Source organism: Falco punctatus, assembly GCF_963210335.1.
Source record: "Falco punctatus genome assembly, chromosome: 9".
Taxonomy (NCBI): domain Eukaryota; kingdom Metazoa; phylum Chordata; class Aves; order Falconiformes; family Falconidae; genus Falco; species Falco punctatus.
In genome coordinates, this window is record NC_137589.1 from 9,078,047 (window position 1) to 9,104,313 (window position 26,267).

Here is a 26,267-nt window from a genome sequence, read left to right on the forward strand (position 1 = left end):
CCATCTTACCCAAATTTAAACCCTTGCACTCTGGCAGACAAAGTGGAAAATCTTACTTCACTAAGCATACTCAAATCTAAAAATCACAATGGGTGTGAAGGAAAGAAAGCCAATTAATAAGGAACAGACACGATTTTCTACTAACAAGTTCTGGAAGACTGTTTATACTCTGTATGTAATCTGATTCTATTTGTAATGTCTGTGTCCTTAGACTCTCATATACAGTGCAGCTGCTATGAACCACACCCCATGTGGTTTTCTGCACAGCAAGCCTTAAATTGCATGCATGGCTACCCAAACAGTTGATTTTCATACCACAATTTTTAGGATTCCTATTTCCAATGAGAAATTTTGATTCCCTACTCATTATATCAACTTGTTTTCAGTCAAATAGGCCTTCTCCCCCCCAAGCCCAAGAACCAGACTAATTAAGCATTTTGTTTGATAAACAACAGTATTTGGTCAGTGAAACTCACAATTCTTTAAACCTATGAGCGATTCCCATCTCCCTAGCTCATCTGTCCTTCTCAAACATGGTAAAATTAACTTGCCTAAACAGGACAATGTAACATTTAGAAAACACATAGTACAAACCTTGTAAGTCATTAGATCAGACAACAACATAACATGTCTCCTGTCAATGCTCATACCATGGTTCACCATTGTATACTGAATCTCATTGATAATTGTCGTCCGAGCAGCTTCAATTCCTAGTGTCTTCTCCACCTACACAAGAGATTATGTTAGATTAATGAAAAATCAAATGCTTAGAGCAAGTATATTCCTGGAAAAAATACTGACTGATGTCAGATTAATACTCCATTTCCATTACTACCCTTTTGCATTTCTCTGTTTTAAAAATAGTTTTAGAAAAAGCTTCTTCGAAGTGAACAGTGCTGCCAGTCGAATTGTTCTCTTGCGTTAATGCATTCTGACAACTATTAGTGAACTCAGGCTTGATAATACATCAACTGCTGCATCTGAGCACAAACAAGCACTTGTAATAAAGATGCTATGGGGAAAACCCCACAGTACCCACTTAAACGCTACCTCGTAAGTGTTGTTAGAAGACGTTTTTGTTCCTTTCACTCCATGGGTAGCCATAACAGCTCGCAGATTATCACCTTCAACTAGAAGTTTATATTTTTCCTTTCCACTTTGTTCATCAATATGAATGACAGCTCGGGAAACCTCTGGTATACCTTGCACTACAACCTTGACAAAACAAAACAAAAAACCCTAGTAACTTTGGTGTGCACAGTATAAAAAGGTAAACTTTATTAGCATTCAAACTTATTCAGAAGCACCAGTCTTTGGAGTAAATGCTCAGTTAAAATACATATGAAACAAGATTTCCTGCTCTTCAATACACTAGGTACAAATGTGACATTCACACCATATTATAAACCTTACTCATTGTCTGTATTTTATATTTTATGCCAGATATCCTCACACTCAGATCTGGCGATATATCCACACAAATGAAAGGGCATCCTGCCAATAATAAACGTTCACTTATGCCTATTTTTAAAATTCAAAGTAAACTGTCTCCTCACAGCAAAAGCTGTAAAAATGCCAGATACTGTCATGTGGTTAAGTTCTGGATGCAGTTGGAAGAAGTTACCACTATTTCATACAACTGCTGCACTCCGAATGCTTCAATAAATGTTGTAAGGAACATATCAACGCTTCAATTTAATTTAGTAATTGAAGATTACTAACTGAGGCTTAATTTCAGCTGTAAGGCAGTTGCATCACAATCTAAGAGTTACGGACTCAGCCTATGTTTATTGACAATACTGACAAGAATTACTTCATCTTCCCACCATAGAACTCCCAATTACTGTAACTGATCACCTCCCACAAAAACGTAAAACAACCTTTGTTTTTACCTTTGGGAGTTCTTCCTTCAGGGACTGCAATACATAATACATTGAACTCTTGCTGTTTTCACGAGGGGTCACACATACAACTGCTTCTCCATGGACAGCAACATCTCCAGGCTTTACTCTGAGTTTAGATATGCAAATAGAGTAGCGCACAGTCTCTGCATTCACCTGTGGCAGAAGTCAGCCAGCAAACATGAGGATCTCTCTCTTAACAGATATAAATCTGCCCAAATACATGCAGCAGTCTCTCAACAATATAAAAAAGCAGAACGTGGAAAAATAAGAGGGAGTTGTGACTCTTATAAATTGTATGAAATACTATCCTGTGCTGAGGGTAGCGGCCTGCGTGTTGACTAACAGACAGAAATGGCATCCTTGGGTTAAGCAAGGCACCAAGAAATGGATGTATGTTCTCTCATTCCCAAATAAAGGAAAAATTATTCACTTGACAAGCAGAAAAAACCCAACCCCAGATATAATGTAGCCACAGCACATCTTTTGTTCACTTTCTTTTTTTAAACTTCCACTGGTCTGACTTGTGATGTTGAAGAGACCCTTTGGAACGTACCCAAGGCATATTCTGCCTAAGACCTGAACAACTCACCTCTAACCTCAGTAGTCTAATGCGCTCTAAAGACAACTTCACTAGGATGAAACAATCATCTGGAAGAAACACTTCCTCAATATATTCTGAAATCTTTAAGAGATAAGGATGAAATAGTTAGCGTGTGAAAATGGTTTAAATACCCCAAAACAACTGGGTAACTTTTACATTTAAAGTATTAGCAATAATACAATTTTTCCTACCTCCCCTAATAAAGTTTTCTCAATTCTTCCTTTAACCAGACGGGCAAAATCAGGATCATCATCTTTATCCAACTGTGCTGTTATTATAGGGGTGCTACAAAAAGTAAAGATACAAAAAAATAAAACAGTGAGGAAACTGCTCAGCTAGATTACAGATAGCAATCTGAATTCCAGTTTGCCTTATGGAACCTATCTCGTCTCTAGAATAGTATTTAAAAAGGTAAGAGACCTTCAGCTTCCTCGGGTACACCCAAGGAAATTACTGTTGATGTACTTCAGGCTGGTAAAAATAAGCAAACACACAAGAGATTGTAACACAGTAACTAGTAACTGTTTTCACGGCAACACCACTCTAGCATTATTTAAGTATGGCTTCATGAATAGGTATGCTTCAACTACTGCTAAACTCCAGAAAGTTTCACAGCATATGAGACATTTATTAGAATACTAAATATAGGTAACCACTTAACCACATTTGATTTTCAGAAAAAATGAAGCTTCTCTCTTCTCTGGCCCCAAGTATCACTTAGTTGGATAGGTATTAGATCTTTTTTATTTGGGTATCCCATGCATCAACATTGTCTAGTGTATTACTGAAAACAGGGAAAGTCTATGACGTATTGCAAATTTACCTATCACTTTGGCAAAGGAAAAAAAAAAACACCAAAAACAACCAAACCAGAACAACGTTAGTACCTAATAGCCTTTGAAGCATTAATGATTTCTTTGATTCTTGGCACACCCAAAGTAATGTTCATTGAAGCAACGCCAGCAAAATGGAAAGTCTTCAGAGTCATCTGTGTGCCAGGCTCACCAATACTCTGTGCACAAAGAGCTCCTACTGCAGAACCAGGCTCCATCTGTGCCCTGATAAAGAAATTCTCTCATAAAATAATACAGACAGAGACATAGAACTGAATAAATTCCTAAGCAAGCAAAGACAGAAACTATTTTGGTAGATACGTGAGAAGTTTGTTACCTTTTAATTTTTAATAATAAATGAACAGGAAGTAAGTTAAAAGGTCTCTAATACTCAAGATTGATCTCATTCTAGGAAAGAAGATGCCCTGTCCTACAGGCATTCTACAGATTCAGGATAACATCCGTAACAATAAACACAACACTTGTCCTCTTCCTCCTCAGCATCAAACCGTAGATTGAGGATTCCCCATTCAGGGAAATCCCATATGCTAACATTTCCAGACCCCCCTCCCTTTATACATTTAAACATGAGAAAGCTTTATTAAATCTTCTTTAAGAACTTATTACACAGATTATTTTTAATCAGAGCAAAATCTAGACATTAATGTCTTTGTTGTCTTCACCTTATTTAGAAGTCCTACACTGATGACCTACTTTCCCTCTAAGTTACACAAGTAATGGGCTTATTCCCACATTTGCCCCTTTCTACAATTTACGTACTTTGAGAACTGGTTGTCCTTACAGGACAAAAATAAAAAAGATCAATGAAGACCACCACACTATGATAAGCAATTTCAAAATGAGACACGAGGGGTGGTTTACATCCTCCCCTACAATTTTGATCAGATCCTGCAAGTTAGCATTCTTAAGCTTGCTCAGTCTGCAACGTGGTCTGCCTTTCTAGAGCAAACACAACCTCTGAACTTAAGGCACAACACCACTTCCTCAAACAATCTAATTGCAGCAGCTTCTTGCATATTTCTTGATGAAATCTTACCAAGTAAAATTACTGTCGAATAGTGATTTAGCTTGTAACAGTTAAAGGAATTAATTCTGGGTGACTGTAAAAACAAAATCATTTAAACAAAGGTTACTGTTCTCACTATTATTTGGACGTCTCCTGATGTTCATGTAATATCTGCCTAAAAATTGCTGGAATCTCAGCCGAAAGATTTCTCCTGGTAAAATGACAATAGTCTATAAACCAAAACCGATCTTCATAGCAATCAGATCCTTTCCAAGGGCACCGTCTTTCAGTCAGATCAGCAGAATACAGTATGCCAAAATGTTTAAGAAAGCTCAAGACAAATGTAAGGAAGTAATCCTAACAACTGAAAGCAGGAAACTGCTAATTGCTTTAAACCAGTTCTGTTAAGAACGCAGCATATACATGAATTTTCTAGAAAAAGTATTAGTAAACAATTGATGCAGGTGAGCATGAGGCCACAAAGCAGATGTCACCAATGGCTGCACGCCAATGACCAAATCCAAGGAGTCTAGAGTAAATGAAACAACTCCTAATGGATAAGAAGATGAAAACATCCACAGTATCATTATCTTGTTAGAGACAACAGAACAAACAAAAATCTCCTACAAGTGGTTAAGAGATTCAAGACCACATTAACACCAGGTGTGACATTAACTCTTTACGGACTGTGTAGATCCAAGAATAACTGTGAAGATTCATGTGGATTTGAAACTGATCTATTCAGACATTATTTTGCATGGACTCTTTGGAGGTTTGGAACAATCTCCTGCAAGAGGGGGAGGAAGGGAACATGCCTGCTGCCAGTGGGTGTAAAAATGTGTAGAGTGTTTAAACAATATCCTCTCTCACTCTGAATCCTAGCACTTTTGGCTTTCACCAGAATCTGCTGTCAAAATACGATCTGTGGATAGAAGTAGTAAGTAGCTATGTAAGAGAACTGTGTTCGCGGGTATGATCACTACTATTTCAGAAGAAAGGTGTCTGAACACAAGCAGATAGCTTTGCATGTTCAAAAAAGTGACGTATAAAGCATCTTTCCTACAACGTAAAAAGAAATCAAAAGTCTTCTAGTGAAATAATCTGATTATGACTGTAGACAGAAAGGTAAAATCTCAAGTGTCAGTCCTCGAGAAATGTTGTACAAGACTCAACTCTGCCTTAACAAGCCCACCTGTAGACAGCAATGTTTTGGGGTTTTTTTGGCATTTTACCTTTGTCTTGCAATGTTTATGGCCTTGAGGCCAACTGTTTCATTTTATTTGTATTGCATTCACAACACAACCAACACTCATACAGTAAAAATAGCAAAATACACTCCTACATTGCAAACAAAGCAACAAATGCTAAACTGGGGAGGGCGTGGGATAAACTGAGAAAATAACAGGCTGAACGCTTACCTCATGTATTTGTCCCTACAAGTCTCTAGAAACTTCTCCAGTTGTGTTGGAGTAATCCTATCCAGCTGATATAAAACTCGTGGCTGAGAAGAGAATAAAAGAGTTGGAAAATCAATAGCTTACAAATATTGAAAATAGCTATATAACTACCCTCTTGAAACTATTTACCTCTGTTGTGCCATTGTCATTAATGCCATATTTGTCCCTAGTTTTTTTTATCTTCTCAGAAACACCTTTGATGAATTTTTTAATTTCCTGAAATTACATTAAAAACAACAGTAAGCGAAGACATGGTCTTCATATTCAAATCTTCAGCAGTAAATTATTTGCTCAGACCTCCAAATGGTATGTTTACAATAATAAATTAACAATGCACAGTATGGAGAGAGGAACATTAAAACTTAAGACACGCACATACACTAGAATTTAGCAAACCAGATTCACTCTTGTGTAACCACAAATTAGTAGCAATACATGAGGAATATGGTCCACGCTGAACAAAAGCATCCTTCCTGAGCACGCATGGAAAACTTAAAGAGATCTATCTGTGGTTGATCCTACCTTCCTACCCACCACTTACTGAAGCTGATTCTACCACCAAAAAAAAATAAACCAACACCAAAACACCCCTCAAAATTCTTATTTTCTGAGTATACTGACACATCTACATTCTCCCTCATTTCTCAGTATTCAAAATAAGTCAAAATGGAAAGACTGTGGCAAGAGAGGAAGTACATGAAGGACACCTGGCTGCACAGATTTCATAAATTCAAGACGTACTTTATTTGGGAGGAAAAACCACTCAAAATTGATACACACATGTCAGTCTCTACCTAACGTAGTTCGAATAACTCTTGTTATCTTGTGGAGAGATCTTGCAGATAATTGCATTTCACACGTAGTACATAAACCTTTCACTCTCACCAGTTTTACCCAAAAGTATTTCTAGCAGTCTTTACTGGAACATAGACTGAAACAATTACTGTTACAAAACCAGCCAATATTTCTATGAAACATCAGTTGGGCATTAGATTTTGGATATTGTAATGCACACTAGAAGTCAAGAAATACGAGTTCCACAAATAAACTCTTCCATAAGAGTGGACTCAGTGCAAGTCACTGGATTATCAAAACCAAAATATAAACAAAAGCAAGAGGAAGTCCTTCCCATTTGCCTCAACAATGACTTAAGAAACCCTCTGTAAAGAAACGAACAGTTTGATTTTTAGAGTCCCTTTAAACCCTTTTCAACCCATTAGTCCTGCCTGACAACCAGGATGACAATAATGTAATATCACTTCTTCTTCACTCAGTACTGGACTCCTTCCAACCACCAACAGTAGCTGGGCACCAAAAATTACTAGTAAATATCTGAGTGAGTGCCCTTCCCCTCTCCCCCAACTTAATATATAAATCATTATAAATACACTTCTATTACATCCTAACAGAATCCTTAGATCCTCAAAATAACAACATTGTTACTGATAGTCAAGATATTTTCAGACAGTAAGTTACTTTCTGCGAATACCAGCACAAAGTTCAACTGAAAGAACCAACAACAGAAATGTGCTGCTGGAATGGATGCTTCAAGTTGTTTCCCCACTTGGATGACAACAGGATGCATTCATACATTTTTGCCCCTTTTGCCCTGTACTAAGTCACAGTAATTCAAGAATGAAACATTTTGCCATTTTAAAGGTTTTTGACCTGAAATCTTTGCATAAAATCGATTATTTATTTCCTAAAATAAACTGTTAAGCAATAATGTGATATTAGAAAAATTAATATTTTTACTATGGGTGCATTAAAAAGAAGGAATATTGTAGCTCTTGCGGAAGACAATCCAAAACATTTGATCTAGGAAAAAAACCCCACAACCCAACAATCCACCCCACTAAGGAGAGATTTTAGAAGTAATTCTATCTCGAAAGATGCTTCTTTTGTGGAGGGGCTGGAAAGGAGGAGTGGAAGGGGAAGAGGCAGAAGGCGTAAGTAACACTGACTTCTTCCTCCAGAACACCGAAGACTAAGTTGTAAAATTTTCACCTACTATAAAACCTGGAGACAGTAATAATAACCACACCCATCATGAACTCCTCAAAACAAGTTATCATACTGGCTGAGTAACTGGCCACTTGGTCACATGGAGAAAGTCCACAATAGGGCTGTCTTAGGACTAGTAGAGCAGAGAACTCCAAGTAGCATTATGAGAAACTGCGTACTGTCAACTTTTCCTCTTTGACAGTCCCTGAGCTCCAAAAAAAAAACCAAACCAAAACCTCCCAACATAGCACATCTGTTGTTATATATAATTCTGAATTGTAAAAATAAGGTACTCAAATGGTACATTATTTCCACACACTAAAGACAAAAAAAGGTGAGAAATAGAAGGTAAATCTCTGAAGACATTTCTCATTGTCAAAAGTTTTCTTCATGCATAACAACTAAAAGAGAAAATTACCAATTGCTCTCAACTTATAATTATTTGTTGGCAGTTTATCCAAACTACGGATTAATTTATGCTACAAATAGAATGAAAACGTAGCTCACTTTTTGCTGAGCCTGTCTGTCTCTATGGACTTATCTTCAGTGCAACACTGTCCTCTAAGAGCACAGCGATGCAACTGCCAGAGCAAGCTCAAGAAACCATCAGGTCTTTCATATTATCTAAACCTATGAAGTCTTTTAGTCTGGACCTGTTTAACAAAACGGCACCAAACTGACTCAGTAAGCTGAGGCTCCACGTGGGCTTTGTCAGCTCCTACAGAGCCCAAATTTAGTCAGAATAGCAGTGCAGGGTATAAAGCCTAGCCAGCCAGGTGCTTGCATCACGTGTCCTGACACTTAAGCTAGTGGAATCATTTCTATACATGAAGCACTGCTGATAGAAGAATCCTCGCAGCTACAAAGCTCGCTGAAACAGAGCGATCCAGACAACCCCACAAGATCCACCAATAATCTCCTCGAGTCCAGGCAGACCCATTAGGTCAGTTCTACACGTGCCAGCACCAACTGGCTGTGTGCTGAGCCTTTTCCATGTTTGTACCACACTCCCCAGTACTCTTATTCCATCTACAAAAAAAAACATAGAGAAATGATTTAACTGATGTTTTTTGTTTTTAAATTCTGAGGTTCTTCTAAATATTTTCCCAATTTCAATAAGAAGGAAATAAAACCTTCCCTTCACCCGTATCTTAATATACTCAAATATATTAAAAGAGTAACACAATTTAAACTGTGCCAGCCAACAATCTGCTTATTCATTGGTTAAATTCCCACCAGTGCCGGCGGAGTGCAGGCAGAGTGAATGTCACCCTGTTTGAAAAAGGCTATTCAGACATACTGGTTTTTGCACAAGAGTGGATAAGCCTGTTATAGGAACCTCCTGGTAAAATAACACCAATAAAAATATCTCAGTTCTGGAAAAGGAAAAGTGGAGGAAGGGATAGGGAAATGTCAGGAAAGATGCTAATATCCCTAAAATTTGAAAGAATGAGTTTTCAAAGGCAGATTCAGGTACTAAAAGACAGCCTCCTCATATCCTCAAATTTCACTATGAGGATTAATTCGTCTCATGGTTTTCACCACTAAAATGGAACTGGGGTAAGTAATTGTGATGAACACCTACATTATTATTTAACAAGCAGTAACTTATATATGCTAATCAGTTACTTTAGCACTATACACACATCTTTAGCTAAAAAGCACTAACATTAATGCTCACACAGTGCACACACATGCTACAATTACCTCATTATATTTTTCATAACCTGTCTCAGTTAATGTCTTCAAGGATGAACAGAAAAAAAAAAAAGGAAAGAAGAAAATGTAACAATATCTAAAACTTAAAAATCTTCAGTTAAACTAATTCCCATTAAGGTGATGTAACCATATCTGTGATTCTGAAATTAACAGCAATTATCTAGATTTTCCTGATAAGATTACAAATACGTACACCTCAAAGACCAGCTTCATCTCCAAACTCTGGTGTTAGTATATTGCATTTTTTTCCTTCAGAGAAGCAGTTAAGATTCACAGCATATTTCAAGTACGGATATAATTATTTTTTCAACTCTGCTGTAGCAACAGAATTGCGAATCAGGTTTATAAACAACTGCTTAAAAACAACAATTATTTTTTCATCTTCTGCTCTGAAGCACTTAGATCTATTAAAAAGAAACCCTTCAAAAGCAGGTCACTGCTGACCATGTTCTCATCTCTGCCAGTAATCAGAAGGTGCATCAAGCTAACAGCTTTATGTGTCCACAGGCAGGTTAATTGTACACTTCTTAATCACTGTCTCCTAAAGTAGTCTTTAGGTATGGCTGCTCTCAGAAATACTAAAATTGTTTAATGCTCTTTCAAACAAACCGACTTTTGCAATTCCAAGTGCAAGCGCTCATGTCAACAGCCACTCATCCTTAAAAGATGTGCAAGTACTCCCCAGAATAAGAAAGCCACATCCAGCAAAGCACTTCACGTGACACCAGTTTTTTTGCTGGGTTAGTATCACAAGCAAGCAAAGTTAATAGGTCTAAGTGTATAGCTCGTGTTTCTACTACAGGAAAACAAGCAAATTAGTAAAAACAGTTATTCCAAAAGTTGACAATATCAAAACATAAGCATAATAATGGAGTATGAGACTCAGTGGTTTCCTACATAGAGTCAACAAGCATTATTTCTTTTCTGACATCCTAGTGGAAGCTCGTAATTACTGCACCATCTTGCTAGGCAGAGAAATTCCCACAAGGTATCTCAGATTAAAGGCATCTTCTGCTCAAAAAATCACTAGATTTTTCTCCCGTTTCTAATGTTCCTGTGGTGAACATGAACAACTACCAAAAGAATTAAAATTACTTGTTCCCCCCACCCCCAACCCCTAAACGTACAGAAATGTATTACTGAACTAACTGCCACTAACACATAAAATTCAGCCATTGCTCCTACAGATTAATAAGGCTGTTTTATTTAATTTCCTTAATTTACAAGAAAAAGTTAATTGCAGTCTGTTAAGTGAGATAATTACCTGCAAAAAACTGTCTCGACAGCAAAGAAATTCGTTCTTCTTCATAATGGACTCAGATGTTAACACCAATTCATTCTTACTAAGGGCTGGTTCACTTTGGCATGGATATACAGCCTTAAGAAGAAAAAAATACTTCTTCATATAAAACATATGCACAAAAAATTCACTGTAAAGGCACAGAATATAGATACATAAAATTGATTTAACAGCATTCTTCAGTTTTGGCTGGTTTTTGTGCGGGGTTTGGGTTTGCTTTTTATTTTTACTATATAATACCAGAGTATTGTGAAGGGAAGGTCCACATATAGTTCTGCTTACTTATGTAAAGCTGAAGGTATACACACACGTTTCTTATTCTGCTGATCTATTACACTCACATTACAGAAGTCTGAACAGTTATTTCAGCAAAAGGCTTTTGTCTTTGGCAGGGAGGAGAACAAACAAGCAACAAACCACAAAACCAAAACCAAACAATACCGTATCACCATACGTCCTGAGTTATTCAATAACCCATCAAGCCTCTGACTTAAGAGGCAGTTCCACACAAAAAACATGCACATCTTGACTTAATAAGGAATTACTTTGTGTAATGTGAGTTCAATCTAGTAATCAGCTAAGCCAGGAGTATTTTATCTATCGAGTTGGATATCAGGCCCTTGGGACTAGGTTTAGGCACAAAAGGAAATTCTACTTTTCACAGCTTATACACAGTTTGGTCCTAGTTGCTGTGTTCTACTGTAAAAAAATACAACTCTTAGTACAGACATGCTGAAAGACTGACCATGAACAGGCAAAAAGGCGTTTTAAAAGTAAGTACTTCAACTGCAACAATTCTTCCTGTCATTTACTACTTCTTCCGAAGTACGAAAACAGTATTAAGCATGTAGGAGGATTTCAGTAACACTTACCCTGATATTGTCTAGAACACGCTTGAATTCTAGTGGTTCATCCTTCCCTTCCATGGCTGCAGGATCCAAGCCATCTCCTCCGTAAATAAACTGTATAATGTCACCAGTAGAACTTCTGACTGTCAAATCATACTGTGAGCAAAGATCTTCAAGTGATTTTACCAGTCGCCTCTAAAGAAAAAGGAAAAAAAAATAGTATTTTCCTTGAAAATATCTTTTTAAAAGTAGCTATTGCTTGGGATTACAAAAAAACCAGAAATTGGACCCTGGAAATACCTGTGACATAGTGATTAGCAGGCATAAAAACCTATTTTAAGTCATACGTTATCCCTAGGGCTTCACTGTACATTCCTCAAAACATGAAAGCCAAGAATAACACGATTTAAAGCAACAACATAATTCTCCACATTTATAAATTCTGTCACATGGAAGCCTGACACTAGGCTGCAAGAACCTATTACAGGCTGAAGAATCTGGGTTGGTTTTTTTTGACAGAATATTCATATTCTTCATCAGGCTTATTTCTCAAGTGATACAACACTTTTTGTGTATGGAAGCAAAACCAGTCAACAATTATTTTCACTGACAAAACCCAAAGAGCTCATCTGCCAAAGCCAGAAGGTGCTATTTTTCTACCAGTGTTAGCTACTTCTTTTACATTAATTCTTTGTATTGGGAAATAGCTTTACTACCATTTTCCTTCCTCCATCTCCCTAGAAGGCAGCATGCTGGGAAGCATTAATGGTTAAAATTAAAATTTGTACTTGAAGGATGGACTTCACTGTTCTATGAAAATAAATTAGCTCCCTGAAGAATATAAATTGGTAATTTTTTGTTACTGAGGAGGATCAAGGTAAGATGAAATAAATGTTGTTTCTTTAAAAAAAAGAATTACAAAGTCCAAGTATTACAGGTCATTCCTGTAGGGTGAAAATTGATGAGAAAAAATATTCTGCAGCCTGCTTTATTTATATATACTTACACACATGCAAACATTATTCTGTTACTTTGGGGAGACAAGTGGTCTAATTAATCACCCACCCCAAAAGAAACTGATTTCAGTCTTTGCAGTTACTTGCATATCTCTGAATGTGTCCCCAGCTCCAAATTATCTTGGCTTTTCTACGGCCCGTTACACTGGGAAAAGTACTATACTTAAACAATTACTTAAATGTTTTCACTGAAGTCTTAAGGCTGCTTGTAATAGCAAGAAGCTTTGTCAAGGGGACATTTATTTTCACAGGAGACGCAGCCCAAGACACCAACAACTTACAGAACTTTAAGTCTGTATGGCCAAGGTGCCTGTTACCTTAAGAGGACAGATACTGAAAGGGAGCTTTAACTGAATTTCTGTCACCCAGACCATCTTTTAAATAACCCAAACCAAGGATCTGTGTTCTCTGTTTCTCAGTGTTGAAACACCATCTCTGAAAAAGCACTCGCAACTCAAATCTGTGTTACAACATATGGACAAAACTTCCTAAAACCCATGTGATGGATGGTACACATGCTACATAGAAAGCAGTTCTCAATAATTCCATAGAACAAGGGCTTTTATCACCCTTACTCAAGAGGGAACACCTTAATACAAGCATGCTACTGTACCATTGCCTGAGGTCTGCTTTACAAACCAGTATTTCACAGCATAAATTACTCTGTTACACTAAAAACAAACATACACACACACATAATGTATGCACTTCTCCCCCACCCCTCACCTCAAGATGTACATTTGAAACACCTTCTTTTGCAAGACTGATAAAAACCCCACTACACTGACAGTTACCTGCATATATCCAGTTTCGGCTGTTTTCACAGCTGTGTCAACCAGACCTTCTCGACCAGCCATTGTATGAAAAAAAAATTCAGTGGGAGTCAACCCAGAGTAGAAGCTATTAGCAACAAAGCCTTTTGCTGCTGGGAGCTACGAGGAAGAGTGGGAAAACAATGGTTAAAATGCAATATACATTCTATATGCATGTTACACAGAGAAACACATTTTATGTCATCTAAATTCTTTTAGACAGTTAGCCAATCCATACACAAACACGGAGCAATCATCTCAGCTGCAATTAGCTTTGAAGTTCAACGTTTGCATTACAGATCTGAATAAATGCTTCAAAACCCTGGCCTAGTTCTTGCAAACTAATCTAATAGACTTTCTTCCTCCTCCTCCTCCAAGCCTTGTCATGCTTCTAGCCATTCCTTGCAAACACTACACCATCTTCTAACACTTCAGCATCCCTTAACATTGCAAAAATTTAAAAGGCGATAAGAACATTCATTTTGCAGTAGTATAGCAAAGGTATCTGCAGTGCTGAAGACTAAGGAATACAGTAAAAATACAACTGGAGGTACGTACATAACTGCTTTTTTCAAATGCTCTCACCCCTGAGAAGAGTTCTTGCCCATGAACTTTATGCAGGCATCCCTTCAATTCAAGTAACAGCAAACTGCCTCCACAACCCCACAGAACTATGTATAGCCTACAAAGAGGTTCACCTTAGAAGATCACTCTTTGTTAACAGGTAGGGCTTTCTAAATCAGTTAAAAAGCTAGAGTTAAAATGTAACTTCCACCTTCTCATTTAATCCACGAAGGATTTTTAATTTATTTTCTTTAATTTATTCAGAAAAAAAAACCCAATTATGTTACAGAACTCAGAAAAAGAAATTTGGATGTTTAGTGACAAATGCAAGTGCCATGTCTGCCACCTGACACTTATCTGACTAACACACTAACAAGATTGATGGCTGATACCTAGAAGGTTCTGTACTGATCATTAGATTTCAGAGAGAAAGAATCTCGCTGAATTGTATTAACAAGTGCATGAGACTCCTATTGCCTAATGTAGAACAGAACTCAAAGATGGAACAGTCAGAGTAGCTCATGGTACCTATCCTAGTGAGAAGAAAAAACAAAAAGACATTAAAAAAAAAAAAAAGACTCCAGAAGAGTTTCTCTGGCATATTTCACCTGTCTGAAGATATCAACACACACCCAGCAGTTGTCCTAAAATGTCTTAGTGCAGTGAAACATAAGCCAACAGAGATACTTCAACAAATAATTTTTAGAACTCTCAAGAGAACTAAAAATATATTGTCATACTTCAATTTTACTAAATTAGGAAGGTCTAAGCAAGGCTCCTCTGTAAAAATGCAAATTAACTAGACATCCTATAGCAATTCACACTACTGTTAACTACACCAAAGCACATTCAAAATATTTCACATTCACCATATGTGATCCTTTTGCTTCACCATGTCACATGAAAACATCCTAACATCTGTCCTTCTTAAAATGGTTTAAAGCAACTTCTTTCGCTTTTCTTTACAGTGTACTGCAAACATAGAATTACCTTAGAATGCTTCTCAAAGTGAGGCAAGGACCTGTTCTCAAATCCATCAGGAACTCGGGACCCACTGATAGCTTGCTGACCTACACAAGCAATCATCTGGGAAATATTAATGAAGGAGCCTGAAAAGAAAGAAAAAATATCTCACTCACAAATGAAGAATATCACTGCTCCTCTGATGAGCTATCTTTACTTTAACGAAGATTATTTAGCTTCACAATTCATCAAAAATGCGCTTAGAATTGCAACAGTTAACAAAGCTTTTCCATTACTTGTCCTGTTCATTTCAGCATTTATGCAGAGACTGACAACTAAGTTAGCCAACGATACTGCTAACAACTCCTAACACTTTTTTCTTCCCGTCATAGAGAGTCACACCACCACTATTTGCCTACAGTCCTTGTATTATCCTGTTGTGTATTACGGATTGTTTTTTATACAACCCATGATCCTAACCTACCTATTTTGCTTCACAATTTCTTCAATAAACATATTCTAACAGTATTTTTGATGAAGGGCTCAGTGTCTACAAAGATTCCTAGAACACATTAAGTCCTAAAGAATTAAGTCACTAACTCAGAAGTTTTAGTTGCTGAACATCCTTGCAAACAATGGCCCCCCTCCCTTAAATTACACACTTAATATCCTTCTTCTTAGATTCCAGTATTTTTTCAGAAATACAAAATGTTACCTTGAGGGCTTTCCACAGTTTATTAGAGACAAATAAACAAAGGCAAATGGTGATTTCTTCCAGTTCTCACAGAAAACAATGGAAACCTCAGACAGTAATTTGAGTACAAAACAAGCGTTTACTACACAGGTGGTCCTTCAGAAACAAAGCAGTGAAGATGGCTGAGGGTGCAAGCAAGGAAAGGTAGCCTAGGAGGAACACGGCAAAATTGTCTGAGCAGCCAGGTGTGAGGTTAGGAAAGCTATAGCCCTGACAGAATTAGATCTGGCCACAGACGTCAAGGGCAACAAGATCAGCTTCTATAGCTACATCGGTGATAAAAGGAAGACTAGGGAGAACGTGGGTACTCTCCAGAAGGAAATGGGAGACCTTCTTCCCCGGGACACGGAGAAGGATGACCTTGTTTGCCTCAGCCTTCACTGGCAGCTGCTCCAGCCACCCTGCCCAAGCTGCAGAAGGCAAAGGCAGGACTAAGGGAATGAAGAACCATCCACTGTAGGAGATCAGGCTCAAGACCATCTGAAAAACCTGAAGGTGTACAAGTCCACGGGACCTGATGAGATGCGTCTGCATGTTCTGAGGGAACTGGCAGATGAAGTAGCCGAACCACTCTCCATCATCTTTAAGAAGTCATGGCAGTCTGGTGGAGCCCCCACTGACTGGAAAAGGCAAAATGTAACCCCTGTTTTTAATAAGGGAAATAAGGAAGACTCAGGGAACAACAGGCTGGTCAGTCTCACCTCTGTGCCTGGCACGATCATGGAGCAGATCCTCCTGGAAACTATGCTAAGGCACATGGAAAATAAGACTGTGACTGATGACAGCCAACACAGCTTCACCAAGAGCAAATTGTGCCTGGTGGCCTTCTGTGACAGGGTTACAGCACTGGCGGACAAGGGAAAAGCAACTCGTGTCATCTACCTGGACTTGTGCAAAACTTTTGACATTGTCCTGTTTGACATCCTTGTCTCTAAACTGGAGAGACCTGGATTTGATATGTGGACCACTTGGTGGATAGAGAATTGGGCTGGATGGTTGCACCCAGAGTTGCGGTCAATGGCTCGACGTGCATGGGGAGACCAGTGTGGTGATGAGTGGTGCTCCTCAGGGGTCAGCACTGGCACCAGAACTGTTTAAAGTCTTTGTGGGTGACATGGATGGTAGGATGTTTGTCCACAACAAGTGGGCAAGTTTACTGACAATACCCAGCTGTGTGGTGCTGCTGACAAGCTGGCGAGAAGGGACACTCTCCAGAGCGACCTTGACAGGCTTGAGAGGTGGGCCCTAACAAATCTCATGAAATTCAACAAAGCTAAGTGCAAGGTGCTGCACCTCGACTGGGCAATCTCAAGCACAAATACAGGCTGGGCAGAGAATGGGTGGAGAAAAGCCCTGAGAAGGACTTGGGGGTGTTGGTGGACGAGAAGCTCAATATGACCCAGTAACATGCGCTTGCAGCCCAGAAAGCCAACTGTACCCCAGGCTGCATCAAAAAATGTGGCCAGCAGGTTAAGGGAGATTATTCTCCCTCTCTACCCCACTCACGTGTGATCCCACTTGGAATGCTGTATCTAGCTCTGGGGCCCCCAACTTAAAAAGGACATGAAACTGTTGGAGCGAGCCCAGAGGAGGGACACCAAGATGACCCGGGGGCTGGAGCCCCTCTCCTGTGAAGGCAGGCTGAGAGAGTTGGGGCGGTTCAGCCCTGAGAAGAGAAGGCTCTGGAGAGACCTCAGAGCAGCCTTCCCGTACCTGGTGGGGGGCTACCAGAAAGCTGGAGGGGGACTTTTTACAAGGGCAGGTAGCGATGGGACAAGGGGGAATGGACAAGGGGGAACGGCTCTAAACTGAAAGAGGGCAGACTGAGATGAGAGATAAGGCAGAAATTGTTCCCCATGAGGCGCTGGCCCAGGCTGCCCAGAGCAGCTGGGGGTGCCCCATCCCTGGCAGTGCTCAAGGCCAGGCTGGACGGGGCTTTGGGCAACCTGGGCTGGTGGAGGGTGTCCCTGCCTGTGGCAGGGGGCTGGAACTAGATGGTCTTTAAGGTCCCTTGCAACCCGAACTATTCTATGATTCTCTGAAATATGAGTTCCAATCCCTTATGTAATTTCCACTTGATTTTTCTATGTGATAGTGATACTGAAGTCAGAAATGCAACTGAACCCTTTCTATTGATGAGTTAATTCATGTATTAAGAACATCTTAAGGATGCTTTTCAACTTGTACTAAAACTTTAAAGATACATAAGCTAGCACATCAGCATGATTTTAATTAACTATACCCAACCTGTACTTACTGAGAAACGTCACTTCAAATCTATATGACATGAAAGTAACACTTGCACAACAGACTGCATAAAACAAGCTATAAAGACAAAAGTAGTAATTTTGAGAACAGTGATGGAGCACGCAATCTAATTACAAAGTTTAGCTATACGTACCTTTAGAACCACAGAGAGCCATGATAAGGGGACTGTTGCTCTTGTCCAGTTCTCTGAGACAGGCACTGCCAGCATGATCTCTGATAACAGAGAGTTCTTTAAGGATTAAGGCCTGAAATCCAAATTTCAGAATTCAGCTTTTGTTAAAAAATACCATATGCTAACAGTACTCTACCACTTGCCAGCAATACCTTCAATAGTCAAAGGAAATTCTAAATACAAGAGAGAAAGAAACCTAGACATTGCTTTGAGGAAAACAAGTTTAACTTCTAACTTGTATAACTTTCCAGTTTGCTGCATAAAAAGTCTTTGCTGGGATAAGACAGGTAGCCAGGAACGTGCCAACCTCTTTTGTCAGCAGCACCAATTTAAGCTAAACTGAGCACTGAACTAAGCTTTAAATCTCATTGCACTATGTGAAAAATTACCACAAAGGAGGAAAAAAATAAAAAAAGATATAAAAAAAAATATTTTGGACTGCTGTCAGAGAGTACAAAGATGATATCTCCAATTGTTAAAAATGTAACAACAGCATCAAAAAACCCACTCTATGACATACACAGGTGTCTGAAAAGAGGAAGAGTGGGAAAGACTGCAAGGCTCCTCCTTCAGACAGACTGCCACTTCAAACTGGAAAACTGACAGTACTTCATCATAGGGTAAGGTTTTTCTGGTTGGTTGTTGTTGCTTTGGTTTCTTTTTTTTTTTTCTTTCTACTTTTTTTAAAGGTAAATACTTGTCATTGACTAGCCAAGACAACAGATGTATAGAACCACTGAATACAATGAAAACTGTGGTTTTCACCTGACTTCATTAAGTCACCATTCATAAGCTTTTGGGCAACATTCACTGCTCCTCATCAAAACTTCTACAGAAGAAGAAAACCAGCATAACCAAAGTCCACTTAACTTTTGCCCCAGTAAGGGTCAAGAAAACACTTGCATATAAACACATCTATAACTAAAGGAACGTTTTGCTTCTTGGATTAAGTTCTTTATCATTACTGTTCTTTACTAACTTAGCAAATACTGAAAAATGTAATTAACCCTGTTCCAATTACCTACGTAATTGTATTCTCTTGTATGTCACCCCAATACATCCAGCCTGGAGGGAGGGAGGATCTTAGTTGTTTAGTATTTATCTAACATTTTTAGATGCATACAAGCATCTAAATGTTAAGCCTGAACAGATTCAGCTAAAGTTGCATACATACCTAGGGACCCTATTTGCTCCTATCTATAGGTTTAAGAAGAGAGCTTTGAACTTCACAATTTACATGAATATAGTTGCTAAGTCTCTAAATATACAGTGATTTAAATTAGAAATTTTACCTCTAGCGTCTCCTCTGCAGTACAACCAGGCTGCTGCTGTAGCTTGCCAGTGTTCAGAGCTTCAATATACTCATCACATTTCTTATAGCCAGCATTCAGGAGCTCATACTTCGCTTTTAGCAGGCCTTGCCCAGGGGTTACATCACCAATTCCAATTGAAAAGCCACGATTAGCTATTATTAAAAATAATAATAATAATTAAATACATTATATCGGTAGCTCAATCTCATACAGAGTAAACAAATTAAAACCTAGAAATATTACTATCGGGAACTTCTATTTTTTCCTCCCACCATATGACCATCATAAGCACAATCAGGTGTTTCGTTGTTTCTGCCAGCTTCACAACTAGCTTTTTTTTTTTAAACACAGTATATTATATTTGAAGCAAAAATCTTGCTTGATTGCTCTGTATTTCTGCTTTACGATACTATTTTACAAGGAAATGTACTTACAAAGATAGACGGGAGCAAGTCTGGCTAGTCGTGACATGGCATCTGCAGCTTCTACCTGTCCCCAGTCTCTCAGCAAGATGTAGAATATATTGTTCTTGGATCCTGAACCTAAGGTTCCTTTGTCCATACTGCCGCTCATTAACTCACTGTTTTGAATTGTGACATCTAGAAACAAAAAGGCAAAAAGAAATCATCCATTTTTGAAAACATTAGGTAAATTCTAGTAATCAGTTGTGGAGTAGGTTTTTAAATAAAAGCTCTGTTCATTAAAAGAACAAACCCCAAAGACATACCTTTAATGTCTCTGGAGATGTGCATGAGTAAGTATTTTAGGGGAACCGCCTATGACCCAGCCTTATCAACTGAAGTTAAATTTTATTTCCCTTCTTAGAAAGGCAACTGTAGCCTATTTAAGACTTGTGAAAAACACTGTGAAGAATCCTTTTTGTAAAAAAAAATATCTAAAAATAAACTTTGTTTCCTGAACTAGAACAAAGCCTTCAATCTCATCTGTCCAGAAATGAAGCCCTCAATCATGCATAATAAACCAATGGTATTTGTTTATTTACTTCAAGTAGAGCAACAGAATTGCAGAAGTGAAGCTACAGTTCTGTTACTCAAAGATTCTGATATTCAGTTCAACTGAATCACCTCTGGAGGCACAGCCCAAATTTGAAAGACACACTTGGACTCGGATGTCTCTTTAATTACAAGAATATCATAACGACATCCGTCTTGCCTGCAGGCCTGTACCCACTGCCTCTTTTGAATTATTTACTTTTGCTTCGTCAGGAACCTTCCACTTCAGGCACTGAATCTTCTTTCTAAGCTTCAGCCTTTAGCCAATTAAAATAATCTTCTGTACCTGTACTTTAGACAAATTTTCTATGATCACAGTACAATATATGCTCATCCTCATTATGTACCTTTCAAAGAACTGGTGTATGTAGATGGATCCAATTTATATCATTTTATGGGACGTTTGCACACTGTACTCTATGCTCAATATTTTCAATGTGAATCTAGGTAATCATCTTGAACCAGAAGTCATTGCTCTATTGCTTATTATATATAATAGAAATGTGATACAAGGATTTATTGAGATTTTGGAGAATTTGCAGAGAACTTTCTAAAGAAAATTAGCTTTCTTCAGAGAACTGAAGAGAGCCACCAATGAAATCCAAAAGTTTTCTGCATCATCTGCTACTGTCAAACTCAGAAAATGGAAGTTCTTCCCACACTTCCTAACATGAAAATACTGTGGAGCAAAGACGCTCTGTGTTCACATGAGTGTGAACAGGATTATTGTTACCTTCCACCCACATTCTTTAGAGGCTGAAAAAACATGCCACCATGTTTATAACCAACCCCACAACTATGAAGTGGTCCTATCTTCTAAAGAATCGCTCAGAGTCTGGTGCAGAGTGGATTCGAGTCCTAATTGGTAAAATCTTTCCAACATCAACATTGCATGACAGATATACCGTAAACCAATGGTCCCTCCCCAAGTTCCTTAACTCACACTTCCAAGCAGCAAGGCACCAAGCTAATCCTGCCTGCTCAAATTCTTTTCCATGAATTTGATTTCCACATGAATGATAAATGAATAATAAGCAAAGCCTTGCTTGTCTCCTACAGCTTCTTCAACTCTCATGCTCTGCATTCCATCTGCCACTCTGACTTCCCTAACTGGAAGGATACAGATGGTTTGCTATCCTAGGGATATCTACCCACCTTACATACCCTAAACTCCTTTCACTGTTTTGACTTCTAATCCCTATATTACTAAACCCATTTAGGATATTAAATTTTTCCATTTGCCCTCTGCACAACCACTTCCTAAGCTGCTTTGCTTTTATCTTTCTCTTACGTACAAATATTACGTTACTATCACGACAAGCCTAGCATCATACAAAAGATTTTATTACAAGAAAACACCCAAGTCTTTTCTTTGGTGTTCAACATGACTTCAGCTTTTGAGGAAAAACTGCATAGTTTTATTTCTTACTTCAAGGATATTTATGTCAAGTACTGCTTTAACTCCCACAGTCAGCTCAACAGCAACAAACTCAACAAAACAATAGGTACAATTTCTTGGAAAACACAGCCTTAGAAGCGTCACTCACAAGAATCATTGTAACACAGGTCTTCCCCTTTGCCGCAATACTGCTTGCCCTTGGTTCGTAGATTGGCTTTTACAGGACAATCATCACTGGGTTTGAGAATGAGGCTGAAAACCTGTTTTCCTGTCCAGAGTGTTACGGGCTTCGAGAAACAAAAAGACAAGAATTAGGATTAGAGAATTTATATTACAACTACAGTAAAACAACAAGCAAGAATTTAATCGTAAAATGGTTTTCTATACAGAACCTTTCTATGCTGAACTATACTTGCAAAAGTGCACAGTAGCATTCCTTTGAGGAGGGAAGTATTATGCACTTTATTATAGATACAGAAACACTGACTGCTGAATGGTTATCCTTTATAAAAGGGCATCTGCATTCCTTTAGAGAAACATGCTCTATTGCTCCCTCTTACTGTCATGTTTCCCTTCCTGATTAGAATACTAAAGAAACAAAAAGGATGCTGCTACTACCATTTCACTTCTCAAAGAGGTTACAACACTTACAATTCCTTCTTTATGTAGTGTCTTTGGTACAAATTTTTCAGTTAAAAAACCCCATACAATTATGTATTCCCTTCAGCTGTAGTTAAACATAAGTAACTCTCACAGCTAGCACTAAAATTATTCATTTGGAGTGACCAAAGCAGTTGAAGAATCACTGCTCCTGGCTATTAGCAAATGTTCATATACATTTATAAAATTCACATTAGATACTGCCCATAATTGCTCTGACCTTGCTTTAAACCAGTATTATTCACTGGCATTTCAATTTCACTTTCTGAATTTCCCTAATATTACACTTATTGTGAAATTCAAGGGTATAAAAAAATCCCCAAATGTATACACCAGTACTTAGTATTTAACAAACCTGAAAATGTACCCAACTATCTCAAAACAATACTGTTTGCCTCAAATACAAAATTAATCAAATACAGACACCCTTAAATGTATGCGAATGAGGGCTTATATATGACAGCATAGCTCTCTCCAAAGTTTGTGACAAATACACAAATACTCTGCTCTCCATAATAAATATTTTCCATACGTGAACCAATAAAAACTCCAACCAACTAACCTAATCACATGGCACTATCTTCTTTAATCTTAAACACAGATTAACAACTAAAGCATACTATTTCCCAGGTTTAATACCTCCTAGATTTGGGATACTGAAACACAGAACTGTTGAGCATTTCAGGACATTACTTGAGGACACTCAAGGAGTAACTGTCCACTTAGCTGTGTATTAGTCTGCACAGCCAGTAACAGTGAGGTTACTAAGAATGATGGATCTTCTACTGACCACAAACAGCCAAGTGGTCTGTCTCAGGGTAGCAGGAGAGTAGGCAAAGCTGTGTTTGAATTCTTAAGGAACCCTGCATCCCCACTGTACCATGCGAAGTTGACTGTTCAGGATCAGGAACCATGCAACAACTTCTGCATAGCTTTGACCCTGAATTCTGATCCTTGCACTTACAAATACTAAATTTCATACAAAACTGATGTCAGAGAACACAAGAACTGTCTCTGCTGCGAACATTACCACGTGTCAAAACCAAACAACAGAAGGCAGCTTAGTAACATTTTAAAAAATAGTTTGACACACCCTCAGAATTGCTGGAGGTGGGAGACGAACTTTAATCTTCTCATCCTTGCCAACCAGGATAGAAGCAATAATTTGACAGGCTTTGGCTCGATCAAAAAAGGTATCTTTTAATGTAAGAAGATAGGCACCTAGAATGTAAAACATTATTAATGTGACAGACTAAAATGAGATTAAATTTAAAAGCTATTGCATATTCAGTATCAATGATTTCATTCTAATGCTAGTTACATACTTACTATGCAAAATGACAATAGTTCAGACTGCTTTAGTTGTAAATCCTTTCCAGAGTTATTTCTTTCATTGCTACACACTCAAATTTCTAAAAATTTGAACCAGTGCATTTCTATAATCTATTCTCTCTCTCTAACTCAGTTCCACAGGTAAAAATAAGGCCTTGGCATTAAATTTTGTACACTTTCTTTTGTATAATTCATCAGATGTTTCCCAAAGAGTTAAGGAAACTTTAAGGTACTTACTGCAGGTTGAAACTAATTTTTGACTAATGAATTCAACTCCTCTACCATAATTATAAGCAGTTTATATTGTCTACCTAGTGCATACAAAGACCTCAACCATTCATTTCCTCTGTCAGAGAAACAGCGCAAAACATACGCAAAGGTAATAAATAATTGCAGTCAGAAAGGCAGACAGTATCAGAAGATTCTGAGGATATCATAATATTTCAGACTAACAACAGCCTTTATTTCATAATACCACTGACTTGTGAAAGGAGCAATTTTTTAATTAATACAGAAAAATTCTCAAAAGAGGGTAGTGATCCTGATGGAACAACTGTTAAATCACACAGCTTTAAAACTGGCTTATATACACACCTGTGAGGAAATCCTGAATAGCAGCGATAAGAGGTTCTCCATTTCTTGGTGTTACCAAATTTGCTTTAGTCTATATGAGATAAAAAACAAGACAGAATGAAAAAAAAGACACATCTGAAGACACCGTCATTTGCCATTTAGAAGGAAACAGCATTTAAGACAGTTATTTCAGCAAAAACTGGCAAAGTTTATTCTAAATCAAAGTACTGCTTTCTTCAAAGACAGAAAAAATAAACTAGAAGTTTCATTGTGCTACAGTCCATTGACAGTTAAGGAACAATTTGAGAACAGCTGCTGGAAATTACATATTCTGTTTCCAAAGCAGAAGTTGCAATCAAATTGATGTGTTTGGTAGGTTACTGTTCAAACAGGACAGGGAAGGGAAAACTAGCTTTGAGAACCTAAGAAGGGACAAAAGAGGTTATGCTTGCTACAGGGAGCTACCGAAATTATTTCAGGTTCTGTGGCCCCTACTGATACACAATAATCAAACTAGCCACTTGCACTGGCCCCATTTTCTTACATCTTACTCAGACTACTTCTCCAGTTAGCCACCCCCACCTATGCAGCACAGTTTTGCCTGAACCGTGGGGAGAGGGCAGTTCTTCTTAAGCTTGCTAATCAGTTCAGCAAGCCAAGACATTCTGCAGCCAACAGTTGCGTGGTACGTCTGAAATAGCAGCAGCATGTAGTCACCCTCAAGGAGCAGTTACTGCAAAATCCTCAGACTGACACTATTCACTGCTTTCACAACACAGATCACTGCCTGCAACCATCGGATCCTTCTTTATCTATGCTCTTTCTCCCTTTTTTCCCTTCCCCAAGAGCCCGCTGTCTCCTGCCTTCTCTAGTAAACTGGTACTCTTAGTAAACTAGTAAACTTGTACTCCAGTACAAGCACACTATTGCTGCCTCATTTCCAGTCAGTCTCACTGTCTGCCATTGCTGGGCTGTCAGACCACAATGCTAAGTACCTATCCGAAACCAGGACACTGGCAAAAGAGCCACCCTATTTTGGTAGCAATTAGTAAGGACAGTCAGGCAGAAAAAGACTACTGACACCTACTTAAAACCACTGAATTTTCCACAGGTGCTAAACGTAAGTCTATTGGACTGCCACTGCATAACAGTCCTAACTAGTCTTCAGGCAGCTTCACAGTCACACAATATCCACATCCAGGAATCTTGATAATATTCCAGATTTCACATGCATGTTAAGAAATACAGAGCTCAGCCCACCTGTCACTAGCAAAATCCCAACCCCAACATTATCAACCTACCCCCATTAAAACAAGTGCTTCTGCTTTTGCTTCTTCTGTCTGAGGAAGGTGAAGGTTCATCTCATCTCCATCAAAGTCTGCATTGTATGGTGTACAGACACATTCATTAAATCTGAATGTCCTATGAGGTTTTACTCTAGCCTGGGGAAAAACAAAAACAACAACAAACAAGTGATGCACATGCAGTCAAGCATGCTGAAAGATGAAAAGCCATGCCACAGTGCTTCCTTGTGAGCTTTATCTTTTCTTTTTAATACAGACATGAGTCAAAATTTCCGATTACAGAATTTAACTCAAACAGGAACTGACAGAAATTGCAGTCAGGTTATGTTATACAAACGTAGATAATGACTTCCATTATGAAGAATTTACACAAAGCACAGAACACAACATGCTTTGTAGAGTTCACATCAACTCCACAAAAATTAAATGCT

At 38.3% G+C, this 26,267-nt stretch overlaps 1 protein-coding gene and 1 long non-coding RNA gene across 7 annotated transcripts in view; one reads left to right on the plus strand and one right to left on the minus strand.

The window, feature by feature from the left end:
• Positions 1 to 26,267, minus strand: part of POLR3A (RNA polymerase III subunit A) — a 42,508-nt gene that overhangs the window by 8,272 nt on the left and 7,969 nt on the right. For 4 of the 6 annotated variants that reach the window (XM_080403212.1, XM_080403210.1, XM_080403215.1 and 1 more), the window contains 20 exons: positions 25,834 to 25,974; positions 24,554 to 24,623; positions 23,721 to 23,848; positions 22,116 to 22,254; positions 19,990 to 20,154; positions 19,535 to 19,707; positions 18,204 to 18,315; positions 15,076 to 15,194; positions 13,504 to 13,641; positions 11,718 to 11,888; positions 10,810 to 10,923; positions 9,534 to 9,569; positions 5,952 to 6,038; positions 5,784 to 5,866; positions 3,393 to 3,563; positions 2,697 to 2,790; positions 2,494 to 2,586; positions 1,893 to 2,057; positions 1,051 to 1,215; positions 595 to 726 (listed from right to left, as the gene is read on the minus strand). In XM_080403212.1, coding sequence (XP_080259338.1) covers positions 595 to 726; positions 1,051 to 1,215; positions 1,893 to 2,057; positions 2,494 to 2,586; positions 2,697 to 2,790; positions 3,393 to 3,563; positions 5,784 to 5,866; positions 5,952 to 6,038; positions 9,534 to 9,569; positions 10,810 to 10,923; positions 11,718 to 11,888; positions 13,504 to 13,641; positions 15,076 to 15,194; positions 18,204 to 18,315; positions 19,535 to 19,707; positions 19,990 to 20,154; positions 22,116 to 22,254; positions 23,721 to 23,848; positions 24,554 to 24,623; positions 25,834 to 25,974 — 2,496 coding nt within the window. The remainder of the gene's footprint in view (positions 1 to 594; positions 727 to 1,050; positions 1,216 to 1,892; positions 2,058 to 2,493; positions 2,587 to 2,696; positions 2,791 to 3,392; positions 3,564 to 5,783; positions 5,867 to 5,951; positions 6,039 to 9,533; positions 9,570 to 10,809; positions 10,924 to 11,717; positions 11,889 to 13,503; positions 13,642 to 15,075; positions 15,195 to 18,203; positions 18,316 to 19,534; positions 19,708 to 19,989; positions 20,155 to 22,115; positions 22,255 to 23,720; positions 23,849 to 24,553; positions 24,624 to 25,833; positions 25,975 to 26,267) is intronic. The other 2 variants (XM_080403211.1, XM_080403213.1) reach the window with 2 other exon arrangements.
• Positions 15,201 to 26,267, plus strand: part of LOC308070017 — a 460,567-nt gene continuing 449,500 nt past the window's right edge. Inside the window, exon 1 of the long non-coding RNA XR_013930594.1 lies at positions 15,201 to 17,808. This is a non-coding gene — a long non-coding RNA (uncharacterized lncRNA). The remainder of the gene's footprint in view (positions 17,809 to 26,267) is intronic.